A 25,524-nucleotide genomic window follows, 5' to 3' on the forward strand; every position below is an offset into this window, starting at 1 on the left:
ACAAGATCAATGGGACCCTAAGAGCCTTCATCAGGAACTCAATGGGGATGTGGCAACACTGGAGGCCAACTCCAAGCCCATAGCACAAGTCACCATCAAGTGCGGGATCTACCAAGGAGATGCTCTGTCCCCACTGCTGTTCTGCATAGGCCTGAACCCCCTCAGTGAGATCATTAACAAGACTGGCTACGGATACCGACTACGGAACGGAGCAGTTGTCAGCCACCTCCTGTACATGGATGACATCAAGCTGTATGCCAAGAGTGAACGAGACATCGATTCACTGATCCACACTACCAGGCTATACAGCAATGACATTGGAATGTCGTTCGGACTGGAGAAGTGTAGTCGGATGGTATCAAAGAGAGGGAAGGTAGTCAGAACTGAGGGGATTGAACTACCAGAAGGCAACATTGCAGACATAGAGGACAGTTACAAGTACATGGGGATCCCGCAGGCGAATGGGAACTCCATTCGCTCCAGCAGATCCTGGGAACAACATCGGAGATCTCTGTCCAGAAGAGCGCAGTCCTAGGAACAGCGAACATACTGCTCAGGACCCTCAAGCTCCCAGGTCTCACATATATATATATGAACTCAAACTAAGTGAAAGTTAAATCGATGTTGCGCAGTAACGTTTTAGGGGGCGGAATAAATCACAATATTGTGAGTGAAATCAGCATACCTAAAAACACTGAATATAAATATTAAAACTGTGTTTTTAAATAACCTTAAACTCTTATTTTGACAATCAGCTGTGTTTTAGAAAATTGTGGAAACATAACTACAGAGGAAATGACGCAAACAGGAAATACTGGTAAGTCATACTCACATCCCCGGGTTTAGTCTTCCAGGAAACGTTTTCTTCCAGACTGGATCAAAAAAAATCTTATTGCGCTATTTTTCAAGCGAATAATCTTAAATGTAAATGAGGTTTTATCCCATTCAGGTGTCTCTGTTTAGCTTAAAATCCTTTACTGACGGTAAATTTGTCGTTTAGTGCGAACTCATGGAGGAAATGCTAACTGGAAGGCAAAACGCGGGGACCAAAAAACCCAAAAGCCCCACGAAACTCAAAACACAGCTACTCACGGGCTGATCCTGGTGTGCTTTCGCTCATAATCAGTCATAGTCCAACTTTTTGTATATTTATTGAGATAAATTATGTTTTCTAAACCAAACAGGAAGTGTGATCTCTACAGGTGAGCCTGTAGAAGAACGACGTCAGCAGCGCGCGTGTGTGACCTGCGGTGATCCACGTTGTGTGAACTTCAGGGTTTGATGAGCTTCCTGACAGCCCTGAGGAGGATTAGCTCGTGGATGCCCGTCCTGCAGCGATCCTGCACGAGGAGCTGTCAGGTAGGGGCACGAGCCACCTGCAGACTGCTGCATACACCTGATCACGCACATGCAGTCAACACCTGTCAGCGGCAGAGAGGGGCAACTAGCCTGCAGACCAGGGCATTTGGGCTCTCCGCGTTCAGGCCGAAGAGCACAGATGACCTCGGCAGCAGCAACGGGTTTCATGAGGAGGGCGAGGATGAAGATTTCTTGGAGGACAGCGAGGTGGAGGAGCTGTTCCAGCAGCAGATTCCTGCAGGCATCGGAGAGGAACAGCACAGGGTGTTCATCGTCCACCCAGATGTGAAGTGGGGAAGCAGGAAACAGCATCTGACTACAGGTAACAGCACACACATGCTCAGATGAGCCAGATGGAAAAAGTAGATTTAAATGTATGTTTTTCCTTATTTTCTGACTAATGTCGGTGTCATATTAAACACTGCTAGAGCTCCACCCATGTGCTGTTTAAAGCTTCTGTTTGTGAGAGGCAGCCAAGAAGAAGAAAGTCTGGCAGGCTGCAGTGAGAGCATTTTTAAGGCAATTATCCTGAGCTATGATTGCTCTCCAAGAACAAAGATACACCAGTGGAGATTATCACAAGTTTGCACCGTTACATTTGCAGCTGAGCTGATGATGGCCGAGGCTGAGGGGCTTGTGAACACCTTGGAGAACTGGACTGTGGTGGACAAGATGATCCTCTCCACCAAGACTCCAGAGAAGAAGAGGATATTTGGGAAAGGGAACTTCCAGACTCTCACAGGTATGATCCACTCCGGTGAATCAGAAGGTCTAGACCAAGTGCTGCTTACATGTGAATTACCTGCTGTTTCCCTGCAGAGAGGATCAGGCAAACAGCAGGAATCACTGCTGTGTTCGTCAATGTTGAGCGTCTGACTCCTTTGTCTGAGGTGAGCATGTCTGAAAACTCTGGCTGTGTTGGATGAAAGGTTTCTTTTGTTGATGATTCTTTTTCTTCTTCTTTATTTTTCTTACTCATTTCTGTTTAGAGGGACTTTGAGGAAGTCTGGGGGGTCAAAGTGTTTGACAGATACTCAGTAGTCCTCCACATTTTCCGCTGCAACGCCAGAACCAAAGAAGCCAAGCTTCAGATCTCACTGGCAGAGATCCCTCTGTTAAGGTACCTTACACTGCTACCTGTGGGTGGCTTGTAAAATGTTTCAGTCTGTTATGATGATGCCTTCCTATCAGTGTTAAGTCACATTTGGTACGTTAATGGCAGATCACGGCTGAAAAATGAAATGGCAAACTTGGATCAACAGGGCGGAGGATCGAGATACATTGGCGGATCAGGTGATGCAGCATCCACAGTGGAAACGAGTCTACCTGTGTGTATAGATGTCTCTTTTTGATTGGTTGTTACCAATACTGTATATAAATCATGGACATAATATCTGGTTCTGAATCCATAAAGCCCTTACACCAATTACCCACATTGAAATAACTTATTTTATATTGTTTCCAGTTAATTAAAATAACTCTAATCTCTAATAGTATAATAAACTCTAATAGCTTTTTAATCTAAATCTAAATTTTATACCCCTGAGGCTGGCTGTGCATCTGCTCCCAGACCGAGGAGCTGTCACATGTAAGGTGGTAACCACTACACCATGGAGCTACCTTCTGCTTCACAAACCATGCCGGGACAATTTTAATAATATATGATCAGTTTTCTTCAATTTGGATCTGATACAGTTATATGTTCGTGCCATTATTGAGGCATGCATCTTATTCCCATATTTTGCAGTCTTTCTAACAGCCAGCAGGGGGCGTCAGGTCTGGTTTGAGCTTCAGCTTCAAACACAATTGGCTTTACAATCAATCTTATCGACCACTTTGTAACATCATGGTGGCTAAGTCCATCTTTTATATACAGTCTATTTGCAAAATAGGAAGTGAGCATTAGGCGCTCCTACGGTGGCTGTGTTTCCCGGCCAGATATTTGTATCAGTGATGAGCAGAAAGCCGTACTGCTGGGAAATGATGATATAAAGTCTCTGGTCCTTTCAGGAGAGACGCTGTACGAGATCCAGCAGAGGCTGTTGAAAGAGCGGGAGATAAAGATCCGCTTGGCGCTGGAAAGACTTCGGAAAAAGAGGCACCTCCTGCGATCTCAGCGCAGACACAGGGAGTTCCCCGTCGTCTCAGTGTTGGGATATACCAACTGTGGTGAGAGGCTGGAAACGTAGAAGAGCAGTAAAAAAGCAGATTGTTTTCATATAAAGTGTTAAATGTTACAGCATCCACAACAGTGACACGTTTCTTCTGATTTCATCTGTCCAGGAAAAACGACTTTGATCAAAGCTCTGACGGGGGACACCGGCCTCCAGCCCAGAAACCAGCTTTTTGCCACACTGGACGTTACCGTCCATGCTGGCCAGCTGCCGAGTCACATGACCGTTCTGTATGTGGACACCATCGGCTTCCTGTCCCAGCTGCCCCACCAGCTCATCGATTCATTCGCTGCCACCCTGGAAGATATTAAGCATTCGGTACGTAGCAAACCGAGGTTTATCACACACTCGCTGCAGGAGTAAAACTAAGAACTAAAACGAGGTGTGAAAAACATTTTAGCGATCCAACATAAAAATCTAAACTTGGCGTAAACAATAAAAAATGAAACAGTTCGGGCTGTTGATACAGGAAAGGATGCTGCTTTCATTTTGTTCGTACCAAATTCTGTCCCTAACCTCTGAATGTCGCGGCCGACATCAAGCCATGTGTTTCCACTTGTCTGTTGTCCAGGTTTGGTGCGCTTGTGTGACTTTGGTTAACTGTTCGTGGCAGTCGAAGCAGCCACACCATCGTAAGCTTTAATTAAATTTAAATTCACCCCTGAATAAAAACTGTAGGGGCCAAGCCGACTTTTAACGTCTTTGTTGAAAGATTTTATTATGTTTATGTATAGAAGTACATTTCATTTGAGGTTCTCTAGATGTGTTTGCTCTTTGTACTAGAGAAGTTACACTGTGCAAAGCTCAGCATAAAGTCTCTACCTTTGTATGTTATCTCTTCCACTCATGGGTCTGTGATCGTTATATGTTATCTCTTCTTGCATGTGACTGTGACGCAAACATGCTTGAGTATAAATAAAGGGTGGCAACTGCTGCGGAGTGTGAGTCTCCGTTTGAGCTCTCACCCGTGTGCACGTTAAACCTGCAAACCTGTCTGAGTGTCATTTATTCTGACCTGAGTTGCATTACAGGAAAACTCCTGACAGTCTTCTAACTGCTGTAAAGTTGCACATTTTAAAACGGGAGACTGTGGTTGTGTTTCTCATCATTTCAGGATCTTCTGATTCATGTTAGAGACATCAGCCATCCAGAGACAGCGAGTCAGAAGGTGAACGTGCTGAATGTCCTGAAGAACCTGCAAATGCCCGACAGGCTGATGAACTCCATGATAGAGGTCCACAATAAAACTGATCTCCTCACCAAGTAAGGGCAAAAACCAGCTCACCTACCACTGTCATCAGCACATATATACAGTAACTTCCATCAGGACCTGCTTATAATGTACTACGTTATTATTGGTATTATGGCTGACATCATATTTCTGACCTGTTTTGTTATGGTTGTCTCTCAGTTACGAGTCTGCAGAGCTCGCTGCTCTGCCTATATCAGCCCTGGAGGGGAGGGGCTTGGAACAGCTGAAGGAAGCAGTGGAGGAGGAGATCTTAAAGGCTACGGGGAAACAAATTTTAGAGCTCAAAGTTAACCTGAGCTCTCCTCAGCTAAGGTGGGATTGTCTGTGTCAGCGTATCATTTGGATCAATGGAGCACGTGTGGTAACATGTGTATGCTTTTCCACAGCTGGCTGTACAAAGAGGCCACCGTTCAGGACGTGCAGGTGGATGCAGACGAAGGTTCGGCCGTTGTCAAGGTCATCATCAGCACCGCTGCTCATGGGCGCTACAAGAAGCTGTTTGGAAGCAGATGAGAGGGGAGGAAGGGCAAGATAGCAGAAGTAAAAATGGACTGTACCTCAGTTAAAGAAAAGACTGCTTTTACTGTACAGTATGTTAAAATATATAATGATACAAATCTGTTACAATGTTTTCTTGTAAAAACTCAGATTGCACAAAGATTCAGATGCACAAATGACCCACGAGAGATAAAAGGCAAACTTCAGATAGCTCTAAATGCTCAGTTTCAGAGTTTCATCTCTTTCTACACACACCTGCTGTGAAAACCTTCTGCTTGCGACTGGCAGCAAGTCCGAAGAAAGTTGGCTAAAGGGGGAGGGGCTAAAACAGCTTGTTTTTATGGTAAACTGAGGGTTTCACGAAGCCACTCTAGTCGAGTATAGGAATAAAAAGGTTGTACTAAGCATAAAATGCCCTCATGAGTTGATGTTGAGGCAGACAGAAGTTACAGTTCTTTCAAGTCTTAGTGGAGACAAAAATTCACGTGAGACACCGAGGAACACAGGAAATGAGGTTTGGTGTGGCTAATAATGCTTTTTCATCCGTCTGGAGTTCTTCCGGCAAAGTTTTTGGTTCAGTGCAATCACGGCAGAGCAGAGCGGCAGTGAACCCACAAAGTCTCCCGCGATGATGTTGAGGCTCCCGGCGTCTGATCCGGGACTCTGTTCCTCAAGCCATGTCCTCAAATACTCCCAGTTGCTGTAGGTGAGCGTCCGCAGGGATTCCTTCTGGTTCTTGGTGATGTAATATCTGTCAGCTGTCAGGTTCAGGCCGGACACAAAGAAGCCCTCTGAGGAGAGAAAACTGAGTTTTTAGCCACTGACGCGCATACATATCTAATCTCTACAGTCCAAACTCACCTGGACGTCCCAGGTCTTTGTGCCAGTCCAAGTAAGTCATGACTCCATGTGCTCTGCGCTGGTTGGCCCACCAGTAAGGGACGGGAGGCCACAGCTCCTGATGTCTCACTGCAAGCTGGCATTCATAGGAGAGGATGACCTGGTAACCCGACGCCCACAGACTCCGCAAGGTCAGCGCCGATTCCTGTGGAGGACCAGCGGGCCACTCTTAAGTCCCGGTGCACCAGACATTTTTTGTACCATAAATCACCTGTGCAGAGAGACAAGCTCACCTTCTGGGGACACAGCTTAGAGCCAAACAGTTTCTTCAGGGACCAAATGAACGATTCGTGGCATTTGTCATCCATTCCTTCAAAATGGCTGCAAGCGAGGATAACGATCTCCTTCGGGTGAGCCTCGAGCCAAGCAGCAACAGACTCAAGTGTTTCCTGTTAAATAGGATACTCACTGTAACTACCAGAGGAGCCAGACTTACGCTTTTAAAAATAAACCGAACCCTTTAAGCTCTTTGTAGAAATCTCCACCTCTAAATAAACTGACATACAAAGAACTCCAGCAAAAACTGATAAAATCTGTACCAGCTGGTAAATGCTAATATTGTTTAAAAGACTTTCTGTTGCATCTCAAAATAATACAATCCAATAGAAATGAGATCTATTCAGGTGCAGCAGAACCTTGAACTTTGAAAAAAATTGTGCAGTAGTGATTTGTTTTTTCTAATAACACTAACTGTCAGGTGAAAGTGCTAAACTCACCAGTACGGTCACATGAGTGTATATGACGTGTGTGAAGTACAAGTCGCTGGACGAGTCGTTTGGTTTGTGTGCAACACGAAGGTCAAAGTACCGAATCCCCATTGAAAGCTGTTCTTCAATGGTTTTATCCTGACAGGAAAGAGGTCAACATGATTTCCTGATGGAGGCGTCACTGAAACCAGTCCTGGATTCAATGACCTCGTCATCAACACCACCTCCCATTTTTGCGTGCATTCATTTCAAACATTTTTTCGACTGACTAATTTCGGTTTACTCTACATGGTTCCAACCAGCTTACCTGTTTCAACCACATGCAAAGTACTTTATTTAACACTCATTTTCTACATCATAACCAGTTTAAACGATTTATCATTTGCGTTTAGATACAAATGATATATTTTTAATCAATAGTTCTTTTTCTCTAGATGTCCAGCACCGTGCCTGACAGTTGGCATGATGACCAAATATCTCCGCTTTGGTCTCCTAAGGACGCTGATCCAGAAATCTTGTGGATTGTTCAGATGCAGCTTTGCCATGTTCTTATAAGAGAGAAGGTTTCTCCTCCCAAACAGCCTTCAGCCTTTTTCTAATTTGTTATCCTGAACTTTAACGATTAACATGCTAACTGAGGCCTGTTGAGTGTGAGATGCAGCTCTTGGGCTTTCTGTCGTTTCTCTGAACATTGCAGGGTTTGACACTGACGGAAATTTGAAGGGATGTCCAGCTGTTGGCAGCTGTTTTGCATGTTTTTAACGTGGGAATAATCTGTCAACACTTGTCAACACACACCTGCATGTTCCAGGCCAGGAAACTGTCACAACTTCCGCTTTTACAGAGATACTCACGCATGCTGATGCTCAGTTGATAAAGTTCATTTGATTAGCTCGCACCTGGCAGGCACGTGGCCTTTTATTTCCTACAGCAGCAGTAACTGTGAAAAACAGTATCGCTGCACTTTTTCTGTTTTCTTGATTCGTTTTTTTAGACCTTGGCTCCTGAGCCCTGGTCTGTAAATACATTTGCAAAGCACACTGACTAGTTAAGAACTTTTTTGGCATATAAACAGCATTTTGTACTACAATCAATATTTGTACAGCAACACTGGATCACATGACTACTCACATGTGGAGTGTTTAAATGTATTTCTTCTCATTTTTGCTTTCTATCATCAACTTACAGTCTTTCTGTCTGCAGCCAACAACTTTTTTAAATAAGTATATTAAGAAGACCAAACAACCTGTTTAAACTTGGGACCGTCTCGTCTCAGCACCCATGGCACTGACTTCTCAGTTGTCCTCACACCTTTGCCGACATAGTGACAGCGCAGTGGTTGTATTTTCAGTGCCTACCTGTGTGGTGGCCCATCTAAAAATGGCCGGCCTTGTGAAGCAGCTAAAAACTCCATCCAGGAGCCGGAAAAAGTCCGACTCAGCCCTGACCAACGGGGAGTTTATGTCCAGGCAGTAACTCATGGCATCGTGGCTTCCTACAGGAACACATTTTAAAAGTAAAGAAACTGGTTTGTGGCGCAAGTTGCTTCAAAAAAATTCTTACTTGCTTGTTTATCTGATAAATGTTGACTTTGTTGTTTACTGTGTCTGTGTGTGATCATGACTGTTTTGTGTAACTGTAACAATCCCAGTCTGAATTGTTGTCCAGTGGTAAAAGAAGATCATTTACTTCAGTGAAAGTAACAATACCAGAGTGTAAAATATGTATGTAAATGTTGTATTTGTGAGTGAAAATATCAAAATAATATCAGAGAAATGTAATTAAATTAAAACAAAAAACAATGTTCCCAGTGAGAGGGGAGCCCCAAAGGTCAGGGTGACCAGGTCTAACTTCACACATCGAGTCCATTCTTTCAGTTTTGTAAAACTAAAAGAATAACAAACAACACAAGCAAAACGGCTCAGCTTCACATGAAAATGATTTTTCAAACAGGGTTTGAAGATGTCGGTGGTGGTGGTTGGTGAGGTCAACTGTTCAGTGTCGCTACAACAAAGGCCCGATGTCCTCTACACCTTAATCTGTTTCTCAGTAAAGGCCAGAAGCATCCAGCCAGCTGACAGCAATGATCTTTTGGGAGTGTGCATAGTTTAAAAACCAGAAAGGTGAGGCAGGGCTAACCCATCCAGTGACTTAAAAACAAACAATGAAACCTATGACGCGCTGCAGCCAGTGTGAAGTAGCCAAAACAGGGGAAATGTGGTCTGGTTTGCACACAGCCAAAAACAAATCTGTCTGTGAATATGCAGAGTTTTAAACCACAGAGATAACACATTTCTTACACTGCATATAAATAATAAAAATATAAAGTAGTTGTGAAATACGTTAGTGGAAGGAAAAGTCTAGTGTTGAAGTACACATGTAAAGTAGAATAAATAGTACTGACATAAAGTATTACCAGGTATTACTTCAATATTAAGTAAACGTATTTAGTGATTTTCCATTGGTAGATAATTGTAACACTGATGCTTTTGATATTTTTGTGTTTAAAGCGCCTTAAAACTTCAGGTGACTGTCAACATATTTAAACACAGAAATACGACAATTACACGACTGTTGGCTGCGCTGTGCGTCTATAAATTCACGAGGAATCCTAAATGTGCGAATGTACCTGGAATGGCCAGGTGTGTGAGAGGAACGTCCCACAGCTCTTCAGGCAAGGCTGACATCCAGTCCCGGCAGCTCGCATCCATGTCGCTCAGTCACTCACCGAGTTATTGATCCGGTAGATCTGTTTCGAGTGATCGATGCGGTTTTAATCCCCTGTGCGCTGATCTTTAAGCAAACAAGCTACTACATGAGACAGAGGAGGAGGGACTCAGGAAAAGCTTTAATTTCCTGGTTTCCACTGACAGCTCAGTCATATGTGGATCATTTAGGGACATTTGGAAAAGTCTCCGAAAACTTTCGTAGCAGCGGGTTTCTTTGAAGTCACCACGACTTCCCCAAACAGGAAGTTTTGAGCGACACGTCATTTTTATATTTGTCGGTCACTGTTTCTACATCACTGTAGTTTTTTTTAATGGTGGACCAAGAGCCGCCCCACTATTACTTACGGCAGTTCAGCCGTTGGCACAGCAGAGGGCGCTCGGGAGGTAAACTCAATGGCGCTAAACAGCGAAAATTATAATTGTTTTCTTGCTTTAAGACACCTTACACACATACAATAACAGTAGTCGACGAAAAGGTAAATAACACAAGACTCGTATTCTTTAGTTTTCCTACACGGAAGCAGATTTGGGCCATTAAAACGTCAATCTTCTTCTAATGCATGCTGATTGGTCCATTGGAGTGTTCAACCTTGCATATCATCTGTTTCTCTCCCCAACCCTTTAGATTCACACATAGGAAGAATCTGTCTAACAAACCACAGTAAAAGTAATAAGAATATCCGTGCTTTGTTCCAGACAGAATCTCTAACTATCCCACATGTGGTCTCTTATTGGAATTCCTTTGTCAGTGACATTAACTGGAAAAGAGTATGGTCAATTCCTAACAAGTATCTGGTAACGAATAAAGTGAAGGAAGTCTCATTTAAAATACTGCATAAATTTTATCCTGCTAATCATTACATGACAAAGTTCAAAAGGGACATAAATGTGAGCTGTGGATTTTGTGGAAGCCATCCTGAGACTGTGCAGCACCTCTGGATCTGTTCATACACTGGAACATTTTGGAAAGACTTCAGTAGATTCATTGCTGGACATCTCTATAAAGACTTTACTGTGAAACGGGAAAATGTTGTATTTTGTTTCTTTCGAAGGCTGTGACGTCCCACATACCAAAACTGTACTCGAGACCGGGAAATAAATAATAATTATTAAATGAATGAATGAATAAATCAATAATGGCGCTAACAGGCTTCACAGGATCCACCAAATTTGCATTAAAACCCGCGTACAGCACGAAATTTGCATTATTGGGCCACAGCTTGACGGCACCATTCACCCCGGTGTTTGTAGGAAACAGCGCGTTCACAAAGTAGTTTTTTCTGTGCCGTTTTTATTTTATTGCAGTCACCAGGCCCTGCCAGGTTCCAGCTGCTGCATAACTGTAGTAAAAATCAAATTCTATTAATAACTCAAACAAGAAAAATGGCACAAACCTCTCAGCGGGTACTGAACCATAAATGTTAAATATTAGAGCACTCACACCTCAGCACATGGTTTTCCTAAGCGGTCTGTGCTTTTTATGATGCCAGGTAATAGCAACATAAAAGGTCTCATTTAAGTGTTTGTTTTGTTGACTTGCCTGGTTCGAGGTTACTTTGAGTCACTGCACCACCTTGTGGTCTAAACGGGCATTACACAAAGCGCATTTCAGCCCCACAACTTCATGTTTTGAACATGAAACTGTAGCAGTGATTTGTTTGAAATTTGTTCATCGCTTTAGTGAATTTGGTTTGAAACTATTTTAAATACATTAATTTACAATAGGTACCTTTTAAAATAAAAATCCATGGTATTCCTAAGAATGATCATTTGTGACACACATGACACGCATGTGTAGTGTGACACAGATGAGACCCAGATCTTGTAAAATGTATTAATACATCTTTTTAAAATTAACTTCAGATAATGTTTTCTTACATATGTGTCTGCAATATTGTTGTGATTTGGCGCTATATAAATAAAATTGAATTGAATTCAATATGACTGTATGTGGGAGTTATCATGAGGACAAGTTACTACTGAGGGTAAATCTTTTCCCACATGTGTCCCGTGGCCTTCTCACTGATGTGGGTTCTCATCTCGGCTTGTAGTTCAGAGTTACAGCAGAATCTTTTCTGATGTTTTGCGTGAACATCTGATGAGATCTTTGTGGATTTTCATGCAGCATGTTAGTTTATTGCTTTCACCAAATTTCTTTCTCAAAAAAATTGCAGAACTATGGCTTCCTGTTTGTGTGGACTCTCTGGGACCTCCTGTTCCAGACTGGAGTTCCTTTCGGGTCATACAGGTGAGAAGTGGGAACTTTCTCTTCCTTACAGGCGTGTTGCTGTGGGAGTTCTTAAAAAAAAGACAGAGAAATACATGATTAAAAACACAAATCTGGACAAATATATTTTAAATGAAATCTGGGAGCCCTGTTGTTCTGCACACAGTTTTGTTTGCAAAGCTCACAATGAGCTTTATGAGTAATCATAATTTTATGAACCTTTACTAGCAATACTGTGGCTTTGGGTGATGCATGGGTTTAACTGCTAAGTGTCCAGATGTTCTTGCCAGCATCCATATATGCACAATACCTGTTCATTTGAACTTTGATGAGCCTGTATTTTTTTTTTTAATCCATGACTGTAGAGCAGGGAGGTGTAATTGGAAGGTAGGTGGTTCAAACCCTGGCTGCTCTGGTCAAAGTATCCTAACCCCCCCAAAAAAGCACAGAAAAAGTCCATTTACTATTACATAATCTCTTCAGCCTGTGTCCTGAGTCTGCAGCTGTGTGCCCAAAACACCTCACCTAGCAGGCGTGCAGGGGGCCTTCTAGCTGCTTCTTTTGATATGGATTAGTCCCAGCTCTACTTTGAGTCAGCATCCTGCTCATACCCTCAGCTGCCCATAAAAACCGTGAACAAATAAACCCCATGTTTCCAAAACACAAAATAAAATAAAAAACGTGAACTCTTGATTTTATTTTGCATCTCATGAGCCAGTTGTAACAGAACACACAATGAATGAAGTGAGTGGAGAAAAGTTATTTTAACTAATTTGTTTCCACAGGGAAACCAGCGTGACACAGACGGATGATATGAGCTAGCTCTCCTGCTATGTTTCTTTCTTTGAAATCGCAAAGCTGTGATTCTAGAAGTTCACTGAATTCACAAAAGTTAAAGATTATTTGGAGACATCAAATCATAAACAGAAGGGGCTGTCTCCAAAAAGGTGAGACACAGTGGATGAGATTAGAAAGTGACAGATGTCTCCTCCCTCAGCAGCAGGAATGCCTCAGCAGGCCGACACATGTCCTGCTTTAGTCTCAGTGGATAACAAGCCTCCGACAGTCTGACAGAACAACAGCACTGCTGAGAGGACATGAGAGGATACCGAGGCGTTAAGTACACCTTATTCATCTTCTGCTACTTCTTTTGGGTGAGTCTCTCCCATTTTAAGCAATTTATTGTTTAAAAAAAATGTAGCATCATACTTTCATTAGTGCGTGATAGTAACAAGCCTGTTGCATAATAGTGACTAAATGCCTCAGTTGCACCATAACAGAGGAAGAAGATGAGCTACAAACAGCATTTTAATATTTAATATTAACTCATTTATCCTTCTGATTTTATTTAGATATGTTGGATTTAACAGTGAAGAAAAGCCAGTATCAGAGAAACATGCTCTCTCTCTCTGTTAGTACCCTTACTGCAGCAGTTTGGATCAGCGAGTTTTTAGGGCAGCTTGATAATAATAAACTACAACAATTGTCCAACCTAGAAGTAATAAATCCATCAGCTACACTCAAAAAAATGAAACGTTGACTTTAATTAAAATTATTTTGTCAACAGGTTCCACGAAATTGAATTATGTTAGTTTAAAGCAAAAATCTTTAGTTCATCTAATTTAAAAAAAACTACTTAAGATTAACAAGACATATTTAAGACTAACTAAATCAAGTTATGTTGTATGAACATAGATGATATATTTTCAGGTTAGATAGTTTAGATTAGTTACTTCAACACATTTCTTATTTGTGGCAGTAAAATGTTAAATTTAAGTTAGATTAATTCAAATATTATATTTTCAGCCACCTTGTGCTTTATTAATTAGTTTTACATAAATCTATTTTGTCAACAGGTTCCACACAAATGAATTAAGTACATCCAACTTATTTTTTTAAATTTATTTTATTGCCAACACATTCAGTGAGCATTTGTGTAAACCCAGTCCAAAATAAAACACAACAGCTCATTAGGGTTAGTAATTAACAGTATGTAGACAGATGCAACATCAAGACTTTAAATTAAATGTCTGTATCTACCAGAAATAGAAGAAAAAAAAAAAAACGCATTGAAGATCACATAACACATTGATAAGATGACACTTGAGTTATGCACATGTGATGCTAGTAAGGTCTGTGAGTGTTTTTTTCTTTTAGTGTCTAAAATGGATAGCAAAGTTGCTATTTGCAATGATTGCTTAGGGTCAGTCCAGTAACACAATGCCAATGAAGTGCTTGCCTTTAACAATGCAAAGTGAAGTGTCCACCTCAACAGCCACAATTTAAAAAAAAAAAAAAAAATGTAACAACAACAATAATAATAATAATAATAATAATAAATAGTCCACTGATATTAGCAATCAAAGAAAATTACATCACCATCCCAAATAAAACTTTAACAAAACATGCCAACATTATGGTCTAACAATAAAACAGCTTGTCAGCGTTCAGTTTTTTTGCAACAGCACAGCAGTAACCATTTAACACTCGCCACTGTCAACATTTATTTTACCAGTGTTTGGGCAAAAAACTTCAGATGTAAACATTTTAACATGGAAACAATTGTTCGTCTTTATAAGTCCACAAAATATACATTCATCCTGCATTCCCAACTTGGATGATCTGATATCCTCGTGTTGGTGTTGTTCCCAGACCATCATGAAAATGTTGTTCCAGGTTCAACATTGCAAGTGACCAATCACATTGTTGTGACGTTATTCTATTCCAAGCCATTCGTGCATTTATGAAATTCCAATGTTGCAAGGACAATATCAATTCTGCTTACTGTTTATTAAAGGGTTACGGTTAGGGTTAGGGTCAGTTGATCGGCGGACAGAGGCGGTTTCTCGCAGCTTAAGTACAGTTTTTTGTTTTACGCCGGTTTTTCCCGAAGTCGCAAAAGTATGACGTCACAACATTCTGATTGGTCACTTGCAATGTTGATCCTGGAACAACATTTAGTATGATGATCTGGGAACAACACCAACACGAGGATATCAGATCAACCTCCTAACTTACCCTTAATTTTAGTATGTATTGCAATTACCTTTACAATGCACACAATGTAACACAAACTGAATATGAACATATTTCCACCTCATAACAATATGCCTTGAACGCTAATATACACACCACCCTTCAACATTTCTGGTGCAGTATCATCTCTCAATTAAATCCTTTAAATCTCAATACTTTTGATTGTCTCTTAGCTTTCAGTCTTGAGGTTAACTGAGATTCAGTGCATATATCCCACCCATTAAGAGTGCACATGCAGAGGCCAGGTCTTCCAGGTCATGCAGGACACACTAGATGGTTATACCCACATCGGCTGGAGGAGTGCTGGCATCAGCTCTTTCGATGGTAAAGATAGCAAGGGTAATTTGTTCCAGCTCCCTCTGAACAGCTGTAGCTTAGACACAAAAACATAGAAAAATGGCATCCAGTTTTAAAAAAAGAAAGAAAAAGGGCCAAAGCTACCCTTTAATGACGTAAACACAATATTAGGAACATGCACCCCAGTGCGCCACCATTTCAGACTACAGATTCAACGATAAATATAAATAGTTTGGGTATACAAGAAGATTTCCCAAAACATTTAAACAGGTTCCATGCAAATTACAACAACAACAACAACATTACAACATGCAACAACATTAGTTATTCAAAATTTGGTTTAATACAGATAAAAAACTAAACTAAAATTACCAACCAATTATTCTTTGAAGAGGATGCTTGGGTCTTCATTCAGGTAAAAAGGTAGTGCCCTGAGGACACACTCCCTCCCCTTTTCAATACTTTCCTTCTGTAGAGAGTGGCAGAGATACAGGAAGAGAAAACAGATATACTTTAGGATGACAGAAACTCACATTATACGAAAAATGAATGACATATCCACTGCACAGATAGACATGTACACAAGACCAACTAATCATCACATGGACATGAATAGTTAACCTGTTGGGCAGGGTTTCCACCACATTATATATGTCCATAATGGAGGTAAAGACAAACTAATACATCATCTTTTTTGCATTCAAAACATAACATAAAAACATTCACTTCTGGTTTAACCTAAATCAAGGGATCAGATTTTACATATGTTTAGGTAATTTAAATTTTCCAACGTTTTGAGTACCAAACTTTGTCTTGCTTAATATAAATGTAAGTGCACTGTGCAGCTACCATACACTAGCTGTTTAAATTTGAAAATGATCTTATTAGCCATAATATTTTGCTACCAACAGAATAACGCACCTGTGTGGCTGGGGCCAAAGTTTGTCTAATTTTCTTCCCTGCAACGCCTCCTTTTTTCTTGAAGACTTTTATGAGCTGGTCAGTGTATTGGTCAAGTTGTGTAAAAAGCCTTGGAACATGTGCAGCAGTAGTAATCCTCACATATTCTGCTTCCACCTGAAAATATGTCAACAAACACAACATACTGTACTGTAAATATACATACTATATGTACACATATACAAACTAAAACTAATGTAGAAAGACCTCATTAAAGCTATAATTTTAACACAAACATTTACACAAAATGCTAATGGAGCCATTACAGCTTTTATTGTTATTTATCAAGTTCCAAAAAATATTGATCACAGCTGATCTGAAAAGAATTTCATGCCTCAGGCCCTTGAACTGCAACCTTTACCATGGTTCAGATGTGGAGAAGAAATAACAGGGGCATGGGATGGGTCACAAAAGAAAACTTAACTTATAAAACAGTTTTGTTTTTAAAAGTATAACAGTTCACATACCACATACAAGCTCAGCAATACCACATACACCACATCAGTATAGGAGGGAGCAGGTAAAGGCAGGATCTGAGATTTATAAAGAAAAAAAATAATTAATTCCTTAATTTCAAGAAGCAAATTATTGTTTGAATTACAACTAAATAAAATACTACTCAGAAGAAAAGCAAGAGATTGACACTGCCATGTGCTAACTTTCTATAGAAGCAATTATCACCAGGTCTGTCGACCTCCATTGTCTGTCCACTCATATGTCTTGAATAATTTTATTAAAAAAATTAAGTGTGTACTTTCACAAACTGTAATTTATAACTACATTGATATGTATAACTCCGCTAGGAAACATGCTGTATTTACAGACCATTTTTACATAATACAGATTACTGATAGAGCAGAACAATGGTGTCACAGTGGCTTTCGCCCTTGACTTTTTGGATTTTAAATGTCACTTTATGCTATCCTTGCTATCCTATTCGATATTTCCGACTCTCGGATTACAGAAAAGGAATCCCAAGAAAGCAAATGGAAAAATAACCCCTTGAAAGAATAACCCCATGAACCCCTGTAGCTAATCCCTTAATAAAACAAAAAACAATAAAAATGTTTCTTACACAGTCCACAAAATAAGCATGTCCAGGACCCAGTAAAACTAATGTAAAACAAGCACACGCAAACGATATAACATGTCTTGTAAGACAAACGCAAAATATAACCATGCTGGACATATAGATACTACACAACATAGTCAAAGAAAAAAGTGGTCTTACCTCTCAAAGAAACAGCAGCTTGGCGCCAAAACAGCCTTTTTCAGTTAAATTTGAAGTCTTGCGCATGAGCAGGCACAAGCCGTGAAACCTTCTTGTTCTGCGCGGTTTCATTACAACTGTTTTTGCATTACTGCCACCTTGTGGATATACAAGGTATATCGATCCTAATTGACTTAACTTAAATGTTATGCGATCAAGTAACACATTAGTATTATGTACGTTGAATAATAGACACAATTACGTAGACTTGATTAGAAAAACATATGTTAACTTAACAAAAACATATATTTTAAGTAAAATGAAAATAAATAATTAATATACACTGAACAATCCACCTCATTCATTTTTTTGAGTGTACTTTTTCAGCGCCACTCTGAGACAGGATGTTTCCATCTTTAAAGATATTTTGGAAATGCAAGAAAGCAGTCCTACACTGTTTAATGTGCAAATATTTAACAAATACAACATTACTGGAAGCCAAATCAATGCCACCTAAAGTAAGTATCTGGATTCTAAGAGTTTTAGGGCCAGAGTGGCAGCTCCCAGATGGCTAAGCTCCTCATCCTTCCTGTAATGGAAAGGCCAGCCACCCTTTAGAGGACGCTCATTTCCGCTGCTTGTATCCGTGATTTCTTCACCCTTTTCTGGGTGAGGACCATGACCTCAGAGTTGGAGGTTCACCCAGCAGGGAAATTACTGTAGTTTAACTAGCTGGTGTTTGTCATCTGGCTTCATGAATAGAAACTGGGTATCATCTGCATAGCAATACAAATCTATGCTGTGCCTTTAAATGATGCGGATTTCAATCATCAATAATCTCTAGCAGGGGAGGGCTTCTTTCCCATGAAGGCCAGAAAGATGGCGTGTACAGAAAGTAACAAAGGAGGTACTCTGTAAAAATAACCAGTTATTTTTCATATGTCAGGCGTAGAGATGGACATTGCCAGCATGCTAGCAGATATCTGCTACTCAGTGCTAAATGACATACAAATAGTAGAACTTCTAAACACTGTTAGTATTTAGCTGTCAGCTAAAGAAGCCACATCTTAACAGTGCAAACTTTATTATAAGATTAAATTTTTTTTTTCACAGTTATCCAAGTGGCCTTTAGAGGAACTGCAGGTTTTGATGCTTCCACAATGGCTTCGTTTTTCAGCCCTAGAAGCTGTAGCTTGCTCCCGGGCAGGCTTCCAGAAGCTGGCCAATCAAAATGAAAGTGGGCTCTTAGGGAGGCATTTAAAGAAAGAGGAGGCCAAAACGGGTTGTTTCACAGAGAGGATGAAGTGAGGGGCTGTGTGAAGGGCCAGGATAACAACCACACTGATACACTTTATATTTAAGACGATGTTTTCCAATAAAACCATCTCTGTTCTGTCAAGTATTTTTAGAACAGTTTCAGAGATAATCTCCATTTATACTTACATTCTCACCATACACAAAACGGCATGTATGTGCTGGTAAACAGGAAGCAATAGAAAATACTGCAGAGGAAGAACAATAGCAGAAAGTAAGAGCAGAAATGTGTCTTCTTGGACCGATAGTGAGATGGAACGTAAAGCAGGGGAAACTTTGGACTGGGGCCTGTTTCAAAGTAAACATGGTGGCATACTCGGGAGGCACTGCGAGTGTGACATCCATCGCCAGCAGAAGCCACAACAATGTGAAAACAATATGTCAGTTGAACTGCTCTGGTCTAATCTGTGGGACTGATAAGACCCAATCAGGATGCAAATCTAGGTGTTCATGTCGTCATGTCCAAGTGGGCTTCGTCTCATCCAGGCTAAGCCACAGTCACAGAAATGAAAATGATGTTAATTCCAGTGACAGTAGAGCTAGTTACAGCTGTTCCTCTGTTTTAATGAAATCTGCGTTTCTCTGCCACTTTGCAGGTTGTGAGTGCCATACTTACAGCAGTGGGGATCTATGCTAAGATCGCCAGAGAGAAAGGTGGGTTAGTTTAGTCCACTTTGAATTATTGATTTTTTCCTGGCATTATTAAAAAATGAAAGGAATTTAAGCCTCATTTCTCTGCATTTTGTCTGAATGTTATCTTTATTGTGCACAGTCAAGATTGTATGAAGGTTTGTCTCAGCTTTGTTTTGTTTAATTCTCACATATAGATATCTGGTAGCTATCTCTAGATGAGTCATAGGGTGGGTGGAACCAGGCTACGACCTGGACAGGTTGCCAGTCTACTGCAGGTACAACACAGAGTCTGACAACCATTCACACTCAGATTCATACATGTGGCCAATTTCGAATCACCTTCCATGTTTTGGACTGTGGGAGGAAGTTGATCAAGTTGTCATGGAAACAGTGTGAGAGTGTAACGAGTACAGACCCTACCAGTCTCTTGATATGTAAAATATTAATTACTGATGCCAGGGTTATAAAATCTGTCCACACAGTCACTTTGTGAAGATTCAAACTAATTAAGCAAAGATTTGTTTTATGGATTGTGAAAGTCTCCAAGTCGGTGGTCCTGGAATAACGACTGTATGTATGTCGGGTAATCAAAACAAGGCTTGTTGATCACATTCCTGAGGATGAGCCACAAAGTTATTCAGACATGTTTCAACGTTTACTCGCTCTTGTGTTATCACTGATGTTGAGGTGAATGTTGGCTCGTTCACGAACCTCTGGAAAACAACTGGGATTTAGACCCGGTCAAAGCACTGAGGCAGACTTTGTGAAGGACTTTTCCAGGATTCCCAAAATGACCTTTTGGGTTCCAGGGTCCATTTTGGAATCAGGTTTAAGTCGGGGTAAGTTCTGCTAACAATAGGTAAGCGAGGACATTTAGCCATGTCTTCACTTTTGGAAAGACCTTAAAAGAGATTTTTCAAGGACTTGGGTTTCGGGTCCGTGTTATGATCATCTTTAAGTCAGGATAAGGGTCCTGGAAATCCATTATATCCACAAACATAGAAGTGCAAACATATACTGTGTGTGTATGTGTGTATGTGTGTGTATAGATGTGGTTGACACCCTGACGGTTGATCCCGCTCTACTGTTGATCGTCGTCGGCTCTGTGATGTTCCTCATCACGTTCCTCGGATGTTTCGGGGCGCTGCGTAACACCATCTGCTTGCTGAAGATGGTATGTCAGTGTGCTGGTTTTTATCTTGTTCTGACTCTGGCCGTCTGTTCTAATCAGCTCCTATTTGTCCTGCAGTTTGTGGGACTCCTGGTGGCCATTTTACTCTTGCAGATCGCAGCTGCATTCGTGGGATACTTTTTCACTGATACGGTAACAAGACGTCGAGAAATCGTACTAAACCGAAGCAGTAAACAAACCAACGTGACAGTTCTCTTGTTTTTCAGGTGATGGAGAGAACTGAGAGGCTGATGATGAAGGCAATTGAACGATACAGGGAGGACCAAGACCTGGAGAACGCCATTGACTTCATCCAGAAGAAGGTGGAGACGAGTTTTAAGAGTCAGTAATCTTTTTTGTTCTTTCTTTTTTACTGTTGTGATGACTGTGCTTCTGCTTCACTGTGATTGCAGTTCCAGTGCTGTGGAGTTGAAAGCTATAAAAACTGGTCCCGTAACGCCTACTTTGAGTGTTCGGACACCAACCCGAGTCTGGAGGCCTGTGGAGTTCCCTTCTCCTGCTGCATTCGCTTGCAGAACCAGGTCAGAACCAGTCAGTGAGCCAGTCCTGGATGTGTTTGGGATGCCTCAGGTGTACCAAGGCTGTTCCATTCTTTACTTAAGTAGAAATACAGATACTTGTGTTTAAAAAACACTCTAGTAAAAGCTGAAGTGCTGAATCTCCTTCTTTACTCAAGTAAAGGTGAAAAAGCTCTGAAATGTTCTCAAAGCAAGAAAGTAAAAAGTAGCTCCTAAGGACAGTTCTAGCATGGATGTTTATGCAAAAGCAACTGAACCCTGCGCTGTATTAATATAATAATAATAAAATAATATTATACATGATAATACAAATGTTCAAATCTAAATTCGGTTATGTAGGACACAAGAGTGACTTCTTCAGTTGCCTCAATAATGGCGTCGTTGTAAATGGTAAGTTTTCCTCTTCATCTAAACAGCTGGGAGCGGCTGTAGTGGCTCCACGTGGGGAAAAGAGTCACAGCTAACAATCATTTCTAATGTGAACTCAGATTTTCTTTGTGTTCAGGCTGTGATCAGCTGACCTGCTGGTCTTTGTGGATTTATAATTGAATTTAACAGGATGTAAGCAGATGTTTCATGAGCTGATTTCCCTTTCCTTCACTAACAGTATGCTGTATTTTGTCTTTACACTAAATCAGCGTAAACGGTTTAACGTCAGAAAATATTTTCACGGACCGGCCTTTAAGGTGTCGCGGATAAATACAACAAAATAAAATGATGCGACCGAGACAAAAACTGTGGTGTTTTGTAAATATAAGAATAAATATTAATTCACTGTGTAACTTTATTAGCAGCGTCCTCCTGAAATGCACCAACAACACTGAGAGTAACATCCTCCTCTCTGCCCCTTAATGCACTCTGGTCGCTATGGTAACGCGTAAATATTTCTTTCAAAATAAGACACAACTGCAACACGAGAAAGACCCAGGGAAACCGAGTTAACGATAAAAACCCTGAAAACCATAAATTTCACACCCGAGCCTCGACCCCCGGGCCCGGTCCGTGGCCCGGGGGTTGGGGACCGCTGCACTAAATCATATACAGTTGGTATAACGGTGGAATTCAGCGAATTAATCTAAGCATCATCAGCTTAAATGCAAATGAATCTCTGCTACACTCGACGTGACTCAACACTGGCCATGAGAACGACAGCCACTGTGTTTGTGGGATTTGAAATTATTTGCCACCTAAAGTCGTTCCTCCCTTTATGCTTACTCTTTTCAGTAGCTGCAGATCCTTTAAGGTACACCTTTTAGGTAGCGTCCTTGTGGAGAGCTAGCACTGGAGGCATTCTTAAAAAAGTCAAAGAAGATCACACGAGACACACCTATGGTATCAAATTTAAATGAGCTTTTCAGAAAATTTGACGGTCAGAGGTCAAGTTTTCTGAAAATCTTGTGAATACGATTACTCGAGGACAAAATTGTAAAATTATACCGTAAGTGTGTCTACTCGGAGACTGGGAGGCAGCGATGGCTGTTTCCAGTTCAGCTCACACCCTGTTTGATGGGCAGGATGAAACAAGATGAGCTGAAACTATTGATACAGGTGAACGTTGAATCCATGCACAAATTAACTTCTTGTCCATGCTGGTGTTCAGTGCATCAAAGCCCTTTTTGTGTTACCTTAAGCAGCTTCTTTCTTTTGCAGACTGTACTGAACACCATGTGTGGTTATGGGATGCAGCAGCTGGAGGAGAAACTGGCCCGTCAAGACATATTCACCATCGGCTGCCTGGATAAAATTGTCTGGTGGGCCAAACACAATCTGCTTCTGGTGGCTGGTCTGACCGCCGGCCTGCTGCTGCTCGAGGTAACACTAGTGAACGTTTGGCTGCAAAAAACCCTCTGAAGTCACTGACAGCAGTTTCTGATCTTTGGTGTGTTTCCTTGAGCAGGTCTGCATGATAGCTTTGGCTGCTGTTCAGATCTGCTGGATAAAAAACGTCCTACAGCGACAGGAAAGAAAAGCAGCTCAAAGCAAATCGCAGAGGAAGGAGAGCCTCTGGTTTCCTCCTTTTGCAGAGTTTGATGATTAATAAAACCCTTTGTTGAGAAAGTGGGGGATGCTGTGTTTACACTGTGAATTTATAGGTTTGAGCTGTGGATTTGAGGTTTGTACAGTGGGTGAACGCATCGATGCTGGGCTCCAGGAGGCAGTTGAAATACTACCTCGTGTAAAGCCCTGAAACTCAGTTTTGTCATTTTTATGTAGCGCTCAGTGTTTCTCTTGCTGCCTTTCTACTAAACAGAATTTATAATTCACCAAAAAGATCTGAGTTAGTCAAAACATGACATGAACAGATATGTTTTTTATAATGTGAAAATGTTTCATTATCATATCATGTGCAAGCTGTTCTTTGGTCAGTGAAATAAGTCAGTCAGCCTCGTTCTGTCCAGTGTGAAGGCTTGTAAAGCTTAAAGTAAGCATAGTTAATGCTGTGAAAGCCTAATGTATTTCTAAAGCTATCCAAGTACATTTGTCGCTCAGCCCCACTCTCCTGGCTGACTAATCTCCCCGACCTCCTGATGCCTGCGTTGCATGTTTATCAGCCAGGAGACTGAAGTTTGCGTCCTGTTTGTGGGACCTTCTGCAGCCTTTCATCCCACTTGCTGTTTTGTTTTCAGCCGCCTGCACTAAAAGCTACTCGGTTTGGGCTTGTGACTCTGGATGCAATGTGACCCTTTACACTGAGGAATGACAAACGCCAAAGGACACCTTGTGCATAACTGAAGCACACCTGCTGCTTTAATAAATATTCATCATGCTACAGCCCAGCAATGAGAATGACCTGCATTTGACATGGGAAAAGAATGTGTTGGCTGTTTGGGATCTATAAACAAGAAATGAATGAACATTGAAAGAATATTATGTGCTTACAAAACTAACTAAAGTCTTTATTTTGATCTGTGTTTATTTGGTTTAATTTGCCAATAGATCCGGCCTGGGGAAGCTTTGGTGTAAAGAGACTGCAGAGCATGTGTCTGTGATTGTGTTTGTACTGTTTTATTATGAAACTGTTCTGAACCCTTTATATCCTATAATGTGATAAATAAAATACATATTGTGATAGAAATAGATTTTAAAAAAAAGAGCTAAATTAACAAAAACTCTAAAAGCTGTGTTTGTCTGCACGTCTGCTATTAGCTGTTCAAACAGACCAACCTCTCCCGTCAGGTTGCCAATCTATTGCTGGACTAACCCAGAGAGACAAACATTCACATCTATGGCCAGTTTAGGACAACCAGTTAACCTAACCCCATGCATGTATCTGGAACTCATGCAGACAAACTCCAAACAGAAAGGCCCCAGCCAACCACTGGATTTAAACACCAGGCCTGTGCAGCTTGCCATCCCACTGCCTTACCTAAGTTTTACCATATTACCATAAATTATTATTGTATGAAAAGGCTGCTGCTGAATGACATCAACTATTTCTAAATACCTGCAGAGATGGCGTGCTTACATGCTATTGGGGTGGCTGCAGCTCAGGAGGTAAAGCAAGTCGTTTATTAATTGGTTAGATGGAAAGTACTTACAGTGTAAACTGAACTTTGCTGTTTGCTTTGAGTTTCAACTTAAATATTAACAGAGAGCTCTTGTTTGTGTCTACATTAGGATAAGGGTTGGGTCTCTCAGCAGGGCCAGAGGTGTATATTGTGAAATTATACAACAATACATATCAGGCCATGTTGCAGAGAGAGTAAGCTACTGAAGTACTTTACCAAACCGGAATGAATTATGTGCAATATATTACATTTATGAGTAGAAATTCCAATACTGCTGTGGTTAGTACTCAAACGCTGCTGTGTATCAGTATATTGGTGTTTCCAGATGGTTCTGCGTTTTTCCCTCAGATGGGAGAGTGTGATTGTTGCAGTTTATCTCTAAGATTGAAGCATCCTTGCCTTTAAGTATTAAGCACTGTAGCTGCCTCCACCAGTGTGTGAATGTGAGAGTGAATGAATAGTGGTATTGTAAAGCGCTTTGGGTGCCTTGAAAAGCGCTGTATAAATCCAATCCATTATTATTATTATTATTATTATTATTATTATTATTATTATTATTATTATTATTATTATTATTATTATTATTATTAAGCACCTCGAGGTGACTGTTGTTGTGAATAAAATGAAGCTGAACTGACGTGAACTGAATTGGACACAAAATACACTCCTGGAAACAGGTAGTCATGGCAACAAAGACAAAAACAGTGAAACAAGAAAACAGAGAAGGAAGCTGTGTGAAAAAGCAGGACACTATCCCCTCTTCTTTTTTTTTTTTTTAGTGAAAAATGTGTATTTTTAAAATCCTGAATAAGCATAATAAACCTGGTGTGAATACATTCTCACATCAGAGCCTCGTACTTTGATTATTTATCTACTTTCAATATTTTTATATTTTCTTTCATTAAAAAAGTTACCACATGTAAAATGATTTTAACTGGTACAAGCAATAAGAATAAAAGTAAATAAAAGTAAAATGTGTGCATTATTCACAGGGTTACATGCAAAACTC

The 25,524-nt window shown here is 40.8% G+C and overlaps 4 protein-coding genes and 1 long non-coding RNA gene across 7 annotated transcripts in view; 2 read left to right on the forward strand and 3 right to left on the reverse strand.

Annotated features, from left to right (window-relative positions):
- Nucleotides 1-1,224, reverse strand: part of LOC113037390 (T-lymphocyte activation antigen CD80-like) — a 9,646-nt gene extending 8,422 nt beyond the window's left edge. Inside the window, exon 1 of the transcript XR_013901786.1 lies at nt 1,093-1,224. The gene's annotated coding sequence lies outside the window, so the exon portion shown is untranslated. The remainder of the gene's footprint in view (nt 1-1,092) is intronic.
- An 18-nt stretch (nt 1,225-1,242) lies between these two features.
- gtpbp6 (GTP binding protein 6) lies at nt 1,243-5,402 on the forward strand. Its single transcript, XM_026194399.2, has 10 exons — nt 1,243-1,681; nt 1,964-2,101; nt 2,179-2,249; nt 2,349-2,479; nt 2,582-2,652; nt 3,370-3,528; nt 3,643-3,851; nt 4,648-4,796; nt 4,945-5,097; nt 5,172-5,402. The coding sequence occupies exons 1-10, from the start codon at nt 1,282-1,284 to the stop codon at nt 5,296-5,298; spliced, it is 1,608 nt and encodes a 535-aa protein (XP_026050184.2). The 5' UTR covers nt 1,243-1,281; the 3' UTR covers nt 5,299-5,402.
- Nucleotides 5,348-9,859, reverse strand: plcxd1.2 (phospholipase C, X domain containing 1, tandem duplicate 2). Of its 2 annotated transcripts, XM_026194404.2 has the most exons (6): nt 9,520-9,859; nt 8,249-8,385; nt 6,900-7,028; nt 6,417-6,572; nt 6,145-6,328; nt 5,348-6,074 (listed from the first exon to the last, which is right to left on the reverse strand). In XM_026194404.2, the coding sequence occupies exons 1-6, from the start codon at nt 9,599-9,601 to the stop codon at nt 5,809-5,811; spliced, it is 954 nt and encodes a 317-aa protein (XP_026050189.1). In that variant the 5' UTR covers nt 9,602-9,859; the 3' UTR covers nt 5,348-5,808. The 2 variants fall into 2 exon arrangements, with proteins under 2 accessions (XP_026050189.1, XP_026050190.1); XM_026194405.2 differs by lacking the exon at nt 6,900-7,028 and having other exon boundaries at nt 9,520-9,731.
- Nucleotides 9,860-12,852: 2,993 nt separating this feature from the next.
- Nucleotides 12,853-24,116, forward strand: LOC113007105 (tetraspanin-33). The gene is made up of 8 exons (XM_026143514.2): nt 12,853-13,000; nt 19,260-19,317; nt 20,346-20,470; nt 20,546-20,620; nt 20,695-20,790; nt 20,881-21,009; nt 22,657-22,818; nt 22,904-24,116. Exons 1-8 carry the CDS (start codon nt 12,944-12,946, stop codon nt 23,042-23,044), a joined length of 843 nt encoding a protein of 280 aa, XP_025999299.1. The 5' UTR covers nt 12,853-12,943; the 3' UTR covers nt 23,045-24,116.
- Nucleotides 15,223-17,459, reverse strand: LOC113016302 (uncharacterized). 2 transcript variants are annotated; one of them, XR_013901788.1, is made up of 5 exons: nt 17,371-17,459; nt 16,607-16,672; nt 16,101-16,256; nt 15,556-15,648; nt 15,223-15,255 (listed from the first exon to the last, which is right to left on the reverse strand). It is a non-coding gene; the product is annotated as an uncharacterized LOC113016302 (long non-coding RNA). The 2 variants fall into 2 exon arrangements; XR_013901789.1 differs by lacking the exon at nt 17,371-17,459 and adding an exon at nt 17,215-17,362.
- Nucleotides 24,117-25,524: the final 1,408 nt, after the last annotated feature.

This window comes from Astatotilapia calliptera, chromosome 15 (assembly GCF_964374335.1).
Source record: "Astatotilapia calliptera chromosome 15, fAstCal68.1, whole genome shotgun sequence".
NCBI classification, from domain to species: Eukaryota; Metazoa; Chordata; class Actinopteri; order Cichliformes; family Cichlidae; genus Astatotilapia; species Astatotilapia calliptera.

Bases quoted from the DNA above. Each gene is read 5' to 3' on its own strand.
- gtpbp6 (XM_026194399.2), top strand. From the start codon at position 1,282: ATGAGCTTCCTGACAGCCCTGAGGAGGATTAGCTCGTGGATGCCCGTC. The intron at 1,682-1,963 runs GTAACAGCACAC...TTACATTTGCAG, and splicing joins GAAACAGCATCTGACTACAG to CTGAGCTGATGATGGCCGAG. The intron at 2,102-2,178 runs GTATGATCCACT...GTTTCCCTGCAG, and splicing joins GAACTTCCAGACTCTCACAG to AGAGGATCAGGCAAACAGCA.
- plcxd1.2 (XM_026194404.2), bottom strand. From the start codon at position 9,601: ATGGATGCGAGCTGCCGGGACTGGATGTCAGCCTTGCCTGAAGAGCTG. The intron at 6,573-6,899 runs GTGAGTTTAGCA...CCTATTTAACAG, and splicing joins ACACTCATGTGACCGTACTG to GAAACACTTGAGTCTGTTGC. The intron at 6,329-6,416 runs GTGAGCTTGTCT...GGTCCTCCACAG, and splicing joins CTAAGCTGTGTCCCCAGAAG to GAATCGGCGCTGACCTTGCG.
- LOC113007105 (XM_026143514.2), top strand. From the start codon at position 12,944: ATGAGAGGATACCGAGGCGTTAAGTACACCTTATTCATCTTCTGCTAC. The intron at 20,471-20,545 runs GTATGTCAGTGT...TTTGTCCTGCAG, and splicing joins CCATCTGCTTGCTGAAGATG to TTTGTGGGACTCCTGGTGGC. The intron at 20,621-20,694 runs GTAACAAGACGT...CTTGTTTTTCAG, and splicing joins GATACTTTTTCACTGATACG to GTGATGGAGAGAACTGAGAG.